We start from the raw sequence: 7,945 nt of genomic DNA, 5'->3' as shown, positions 1-7,945 counted from the left end.
GTAAGGCACCTTGAAAGAAGCTGCAGATTTTAGATGGAAACAGACATTTCACTGATAATACTGCCCTCTGCAGATGGTGATGCCTATGAATAGATGATGAATGAGACTTTCAGGAAATGGTTCTTGGCTTATTTTAAGCTTGACTGACAAAACCCCTCTCCTCACACAAACCTAGAAATAATTTATCCAACCATACAAAGACAAGGTATGATTTGATACCCAGACTCCACTCACACCAGAGATGACACGATGCCAAATGTCTTGATTTGAGCTCAAATGTCAAACACTTCCTCTTTACAGCCAACAGATAATAAGGAACCACCGTCTACCTCATCTACAGGAAACGGTAAGCAAAGCACATTATACAATATCAAGGGGATGAGCCTTTAATCAGTAAGTAAATATATCAGTCGCATTTGTTTGCCACTTGGCCCTGATCAATGCCCTTGAAACCAATAGCTGAATGAGTAATGTGCCTCTATCTTCCACTCTCTGAGAGCTCTGATAAGGCTCCTAACCCGAAAAGTGCAGTGAACACCACATTTTCAGAAATGTAAATTTTAGGTTTAAGGGGTTTTTGTATCTCTGCAAATGTGAGATGCAATCCTGCACGAAGCATTCGTTTCAAATGAGGAATGTCGCAGTTACTGTTACAGGAAAATGCCATACCTGAGGCATGACCAGCCCATTACATTTCCACTACTATGTGCTACTTAGCCGTTTGGGTGGCGGCTTTGCTCCCAAGACGCCAGAAAATCCAATAAACTGCTATCTGGGAGGAATTCATGTCGTCCTCATACAGCACCATTACATGATCTCATATAGAGGTCAATACAATAAGCCAATTTCGGCCTTTAACAAAACGGTTTTACATGATTTCATCATCATGCGTACTGTAGTGGTCAACGCCCCTTTGTTGACTTTTTTTCAACTGTACTGTAAGCTGATTGGTCCATTGCGCTGACGCGACCAGTAGTATATATGAGACAACTTCCCGACTGTTTCCTTCCCCTCAACCCCGGCTGTTAGTGCTGTGTGAGTGCGTGTGTGCTCCTGAGCTCGCTCGGCACACATTCTATAAAAAAAAATAAAAATACAAAAAAATCTCAAAACATAAAAAACCAAAAAATCATTTTTCTTTTTGTAACAAGTCGGTGAAGCTGGAGTAGACATTCGAGGACTGGACGGTAACGTACAAGAAAGGGCTGCATAACGTTATATCGAACGACATTTTTTTTCAGTCGACGTGTTACTGGTTCAAAAACGAGGCTTAGTAACGTAACAATTTGCTTTTAACACTGTATCAAATTTTATCATTTCTTTTTATTCCCATTAGAAACCGAACTAGTGTCATTTGAATATATCTATCTTAAACATTTTACTCGAACACTGCAACTGACAAGCCAACGGTTGCTAACGTTTACCATCTGCATTCTTCCCCGAAGTGACGCGACGTGAGCCGTGAACGTTTCCAAGAATTCGTTCTATCGCCGAAAACTTTTCCGTTGTGAAATTCAAGCTTCGTCCGAGTACTTTGCTAGCTTACACAGCCAACGAGAATGAACCCCAGCGCTCCCAGTTATCCCATGGCCTCCCTTTACGTCGGGGATCTGCATCAAGATGTGACTGAGGCCATGCTTTACGAGAAATTCAGCCCAGCCGGAGCTATCCTCTCGATTCGGGTCTGCCGGGACATGATCACCCGGCGTTCCCTTGGATACGCCTATGTCAACTTCCAACAGCCAGCTGACGGTAAGTTATTTATCAAAAATATAGACTAAAATGTGTCAATTAATGTCTGGTTTGAATAACAGTTTCAAACAAGTGAGAGCCCTCTTCCCATTACACGTGACTGCGGCCGACATGTTGTCGGTAGGGTCCCCTCAGTTGAACCTCTCAGCAGTGGCGTAGCGGAAAAGCACCACGTTCGCCCGCCCGTTCCACCCCAGTAATGTAAGCTAACAGCTAGCTAGCTGTCAGCTGATACTCAATGCGTTTTTTATCAGACCTCTATCAGGACAACACCCCAACTACTAAGCCCAAAGTGCTGACTGACACAACTGTCTAAATGTTAACATGTATATGAACATTCACTGTAAATAAACGGTGTCATTTCCTTGAATGTTAGAAAACTCAAGCTGTACATGCCCTGGAAGTCAAATATCTACCCCCACTAAATGTTTCCTGGATAAGATCGATAAGAACAGGTCTGGATCTGCCTTGTCATTTTCTTGGGTGTGTTTCTACTGAGATACAGTTTAAGGATCTTTATACTTGTTGTTTCATAATATTTCAAATATTGGGGTGGGGCCTTAAATATATTAAAAGACAAAAACACTTAAGTAGTATTTCATTTTTATTCCAAGAGCGTAATCAATATATGATGTTAAATGGTGCCTTTTCTAAGTCTTTTGAAGCACTTCTGACAAATCCTGACAAAAGATTCTACTCCATCGCACAAATGCATTACTACCATGAATCAATGGTGGCATAATACAAAACAACTATTGAAGTAACAAAGTTATTCAATGATTAATGGTTTCAGTAAAGAGCAAGCTGTGTGAATGATCAAGTAATCTGTGATGTTAGATAGTTGTATGTAGTCCTAAATTATGCAGCTAAAGTATGATTACCCCAAATCTGTAGGCCAAACTCACAACACTGAAATTATTAACAAAAAAAAATTAACCTCTTAAAAATGTACTCGTTTTAGTCAGCAAGCTCCCAGATATTGCTCATGCAGTTTTGCTGACATACTTGTGACTAGAAAGGCCCAGTTTGAAACCTTTTAGAAGGACATTGTAAATATGTTTAACCACAATGACACAATGGACTGCCATCTCTCGGGGAGAATAATGCATCATGGCTGCTTTCAATCAGTGGATTACCTTCAGTCATTTTGCCTGGTCAAGCATATTGAAAGACTGCAGCTTTGTCAAATTCAGTGCTCTCTCATTGGTAGGATGCACTGGCCAAAATGGCTGCAACAGTGACTCTGTAGTTCATGGGCCCCATATGTCTTCACTATGAATGCTGGGGATAAATATGTACTACAGACAAAAGTAATACATCAAAAATAAGGGGATACTTTGCACACATTAAGCCTGGGGTGAAACTTGACGATCCCATTTTTTGACATCATTTGGTTTCCCCACCGCCCTTCAGCAATAGAAACCCCCGCAAAGTCTAACAACCCCACCTTGAACAAGTGCTGCAGCATGTTAGATTTCCTGAATAACCCAACCCCCTTCCCTGTGTTCCTTCCCGCAGCCGAGCGTGCGCTGGACACCATGAACTTTGATGTGATCAAGGGACGGCCTGTGCGCATCATGTGGTCGCAGCGTGATCCATCGCTGCGAAAAAGTGGCGTGGGAAACATCTTTATCAAGAACCTTGACAAGTCCATCGACAACAAGGCTCTATACGACACCTTCTCTGCTTTTGGAAACATCCTGTCCTGCAAGGTAAAGGACCAGTGGCCTGCTCCACCTTCTTGTATCTTGCCTTTAGCAAGAAGGGTGGTCAACCATCATTGTTGTCATATAGCATTGTGAGTGCAGACATAATTTGCATGTGTATGCTTTGTAACTAATCACCCAGCAAAAAAGGTAAATCAAATGGTACAAGATGAAATGAATAATGAATGGGTTTTTGTTTGAGGTCATAGGGGGTAGATAGTGGAACACAGTGGAAGAAATCCTTAACATTACAGTAGTCACGATAGTCATGATAGAAAGTCAGTTTAGGAGAGGAGTCTTATATTACAGGTGTGGTCAGACTACCCTAGTTAAATATATTGTGACTGCATGTGTGTGTGTGGCCTTAAAACAGCACGTGTCCTCCTTCTCTAAGGTGGTCTGTGACGAGAATGGCTCTAAAGGCTACGGCTTTGTGCATTTTGAGACTCAGGAGGCCGCCGAACGAGCCATTGAGAAAATGAATGGCATGCTTCTCAATGACCGGAAAGTGTAAGTGAATGTTTTAACTAGTTTAAAACGGTTTTGGTGCATACTAATGTGTGAAATTGGGGAATAAGTCGACTTTGTTGAATAAATATTGCACCGGGTCTGATTGAAGGTTGATGCCCGAGCACTTTCACCAGTTTCAGTCAGTTTCTCCATTGCGAAGATGACTGAATGAATTGATGGGTTGCTAACAGACAAGGCCCTTTATATGTGCATTTCTCTTCTACAGTGTTTAATAATACTTAACTGTGGCTGTAATTAATGCAGTTAAAGTCTAATTCAAAGTTTGCTAAATGTCCATTTCAACATAGATTTGTCGGCCGCTTCAAATCACGCAAAGAGCGCGAGGCTGAGCTGGGTGCCCGAGCCAAGGAGTTCACAAATGTCTATGTTAAAAACTTTGGTGAAGACATGGATGAGGAGAAGCTGAGGGAGCTCTTCAGTAAATACGGTCAGTCAGCACAAAGTCTGCATCTGTGCATACAATCGCAGTGGTTTGATCTTCTGCAGTATGGGGAAAAAAATGAAGTCACCAAAGGTTTATGCTTCTGTTGCTCAGGAAATGCCATGAGTATCCGCGTCATGACCGATGACAGCGGAAAGTCTCGAGGCTTCGGGTTTGTCAGCTTTGAGAGGCACGAGGACGCCCAGAAGGTAAGGGTCACACCAACCATTTTCTAGCGACTGGTTTAAAGAGCCCAAGTTCCTTAGTTTCGTTTTCCTCCACAGGCAGTGGATGAGATGAACGGGAAGGAGATGAATGGCAAGCTGATCTACGTCGGCCGCGCCCAGAAGAAGGTGGAGCGACAGACGGAGCTCAAGCGCAAATTTGAGCAGATGAAACAAGACCGCATGACTCGCTACCAGGTCTTTTTCCTCTTGTAGTACAAATTCACAAAATAATGTGCCCTAGTTCCTCAGCCGCTTTCATGTGTGATCAAGCATATTAAAAGACTGCAGTTTTGTCAAATTCAGTGCTCCCTTCTTGGTAGGATGCACTGGCCAAAATAGCTGCAACAGTGACTCTGTAGTTCATGGGCCCCACGTTCTGCACAGTGGATTGAGGGGATAAATATGTACTACAGACAAAATGTATAACAATGAACAGTAAAAGGGCATTTTTATGATAGTCTATTTGATTTATTATACCTGCCTCATATGTAGTGAAACACAAAAGTCAACAGTGCTTTTGTCTTTTCAGGGTGTCAACTTGTATGTGAAGAACCTTGATGATGGAATCGACGATGAACGTCTGAGGAAGGAGTTCTCACCATTTGGCACCATAACCAGTGCCAAGGTAAGGACTATATTGATAGTTGTCCGATATTGGCGCTTTTTTATTAGTGTCCAGTCTTATTCATTCGTTTGATTTCCTGCTCTCAGGTCATGATGGAGGGTGGGCGCAGCAAAGGCTTCGGCTTTGTCTGCTTCTCGTCCCCAGAGGAGGCCACCAAAGCGGTGACAGAAATGAACGGACGCATTGTAGCCACCAAGCCATTGTATGTGGCCCTGGCTCAGCGCAAAGAAGAGAGACAAGCCCACCTGACCAACCAGTACATGCAGCGCATGGCCAGTGTTCGTGCAGTGCCAAACCCAGTCATCAATCCCTACCAGCCAGCCCCTCCCTCTGGCTACTTCATGGCAGCCATACCTCAGGCTCAGAACCGTGCTGCCTACTACCCAGCTGCTGGGCAGATGGCCCAGCTCCGCCCGAGCCCACGCTGGGCCACCCAAGGTGTCCGGCCACAGCGTGAGTATCTAACGCCCTTTTTTGTTCCATCATTGTGTATATTAACTATCTTTTAAAGCACATGAAGAGACGGTGAACGAAATCAGTTGTTTGTGCTTATACATGAAGCCATTATGTTTATGTGCAGATTTCCAGAACATACCAGGGGCCATGCGTCCCTCAGCCCCGCGCCCTCAGACCTACGGTGCCATGCGGCCTGCCTCCCAGGTGCCCCGCATGATGTCCACCCAGCGTGTCGGTCAGTCACCTTCACTCTTTCTAAGCATTATTTTTGTAACAGTCTAACTGCACAGCAAATGCAGTTCATCTGCATGGCTGCTACTTGTGCCTTTGTGTTGATGTTTATGTCCCCCTGTTGGCTCCTCCTGCAGCCGCTCAGACGATGGGCCCCCGACCGGCCGCTGCGGCCGCCGCAGGAGCTGCCCCTATACGTGGAGTCCCCCAGTACAAGTATGCAGCAGGAGTCCGCAACCCCCAGCAGCACATGACTGCTCAGCCACAAGTCACCATGCAGCAGGTCGGCATGAGCGTCTCTCTACTCAGACAGTTGTGCCCTCCAAATTACTTGGAAAAATCTGACTTCTTATTCTCTCTTCCCTCAGCCTGCTGTTCATGTTCAGGGACAGGAGCCTCTGACTGCCTCCATGCTGGCCGCTGCTCCACCACAGGAACAGAAGCAGATGCTGGGTCAGTGTCACTAAGAGCTCTTCATAAAGCAGAGGATGAATGACTATACCTATTTCATCTGTATATTATATATAAAAGGGTTTTTTTACATGGTGTTGTCCTAGTGGCAATTGTGTATTATGTCCTGTCTCATGTCCTCTGTATCTGTCGTATCTATAAACCCTCTAGGTGAGCGTCTGTTTCCACTGATCCAGAACATGCACCCCAGCCTGGCAGGAAAGATCACCGGCATGCTCCTGGAGATTGACAACTCAGAGCTGCTCCACATGCTGGAGTCTCCAGAGTCTCTCCGCTCGAAGGTAAGTACATTAGTTCATTAAAGTTGATTACTTCCTTTTGGTTGTGCCTCTGAAGAGTTCAGCAGGACATAATATTTAAAGGAGTGAAAAGTGCAGATATGCTTAATGGTCTTAATATAAGTAAAGGGAAACATGCCCCAGTTGTAAAAATGAAGATGTGACGTGAGAGATACGATTGAAAATGTGTCTTTTTTTTTAAAGACACAGGGAAGTTGGATCGAGTGGGCACTTTGAGATGAGCCCACTGTGATAATTTTGGATTTCTTACATTGAACAATTCTCTTTGTAGGTGGATGAGGCAGTGGCTGTGCTTCAGGCCCACCAGGCCAAGGAGGCCGCCCAGAAGACAAATTCAACTGGTGTCCCAAGTGTCTAAATCCAAGGTACTGCTATTTCTCCACAGCTGCTTCAACACAGAGGACAGCTTCTATATATTTTAAGGCTCATTATTCCAACCAAGACTTTGTTTGTACAAAAACTGTTTCAGATTTACTGTAAGGCTTGTGTTTTTTTGGTTTTTAAAAACAGAAGTGGTTGTTGGTGAACTAAAAGCAGAATGAAAATTTGAATATTTCTTTCAAAGTGTGTTCTAATGAAGGTAAAAAAAAAATAGTCATATCACTTATTGTGTCTTTTGGGTTTTTTTCACAGGAGTGGGGAACCTTGAGAGTCTAGCTTCACCGATGAGGAAAAAAGAACAAACAGTGGAAAAAGTTCAAAAATGCGTAAAACAAAGAAAAAATAAGTCAAATAATATATTAAAAATACAATGGAAACGAGTCTCCAGCCAGGCCTGTGATGTACCAAAACACCTGGCCTGGTTTGTTGAGTTTAAAAGAAAAAATACACAAAAAGAGAAAAAGTGAAAACAGAAAATGATCACTCTATGAGGGGTTTTAAAGGAGAATCCGCAAGAAAATATGACGGAAAGCATTCCTTTCTGCCATTTTATCCCTTTTAAATGTTTGAATGTTTGGGCTGTAGATGCCTGTTATTGTGAAATTTCCCTTGACCTTTGCTTGCTTGAATAAAAATTAAAAAATAATCTCATGTTGTTGACTTTGTTTTTTGGCGAAAATACAGATGGTCAGAGTTGGCTCATACCAACGTGATTGTGTTTCCTAAATTGTCCATTGGTAAAATAATATAAAAATTACCCATCACACACACAAATGCACAGAATGACACTGTAAAGTTGTGTTTCAAGTTTTTATTTTGCTTTGTGACAGATGATAAAGTCAATG

General features: G+C 43.2%; 1 protein-coding gene and 2 non-coding genes across 3 annotated transcripts; all 3 read left to right on the top strand.

Annotated features, from left to right (window-relative positions):
• Positions 1 to 998: 998 nt before the first annotated feature.
• On the top strand, positions 999 to 7,746 carry LOC138608342 (polyadenylate-binding protein 1A-like). Its single transcript, XM_069680907.1, has 14 exons — positions 999 to 1,752; positions 3,271 to 3,464; positions 3,853 to 3,968; positions 4,277 to 4,416; positions 4,525 to 4,619; positions 4,695 to 4,832; positions 5,167 to 5,262; positions 5,349 to 5,715; positions 5,843 to 5,953; positions 6,087 to 6,232; positions 6,318 to 6,402; positions 6,571 to 6,701; positions 6,991 to 7,084; positions 7,353 to 7,746. The coding sequence occupies exons 1-13, from the start codon at positions 1,560 to 1,562 to the stop codon at positions 7,075 to 7,077; spliced, it is 1,899 nt and encodes a 632-aa protein (XP_069537008.1). The 5' UTR covers positions 999 to 1,559; the 3' UTR covers positions 7,078 to 7,084; positions 7,353 to 7,746.
• Positions 2,926 to 3,062, top strand: LOC138609560 (small nucleolar RNA SNORA5). Its single transcript, XR_011309486.1, has one exon. It is a non-coding gene; the product is annotated as a small nucleolar RNA SNORA5 (small nucleolar RNA).
• On the top strand, positions 4,921 to 5,056 carry LOC138609562 (small nucleolar RNA SNORA5). The gene has a single exon (XR_011309487.1). It is a non-coding gene; the product is annotated as a small nucleolar RNA SNORA5 (small nucleolar RNA).
• Positions 7,747 to 7,945: the final 199 nt, after the last annotated feature.

The sequence above is a fragment of the Semicossyphus pulcher genome, unplaced genomic scaffold, assembly GCF_022749685.1.
Source record: "Semicossyphus pulcher isolate SPU_LCO1_2020_fin unplaced genomic scaffold, fSemPul1.0.p SCAF_5, whole genome shotgun sequence".
NCBI lineage: Eukaryota > Metazoa > Chordata > Actinopteri > Labriformes > Labridae > Semicossyphus > Semicossyphus pulcher.
Note: the sequence above shows the minus strand (reverse complement) of the source record. Positions and strands in the feature narration are given on the sequence as shown.

Bases quoted from the DNA above. Each gene is read 5' to 3' on its own strand.
- LOC138608342 (XM_069680907.1), top strand. From the start codon at position 1,560: ATGAACCCCAGCGCTCCCAGTTATCCCATGGCCTCCCTTTACGTCGGG. The intron at 3,969-4,276 runs GTAAGTGAATGT...ATTTCAACATAG, and splicing joins CTTCTCAATGACCGGAAAGT to ATTTGTCGGCCGCTTCAAAT. The intron at 5,716-5,842 runs GTGAGTATCTAA...GTTTATGTGCAG, and splicing joins CCAAGGTGTCCGGCCACAGC to ATTTCCAGAACATACCAGGG.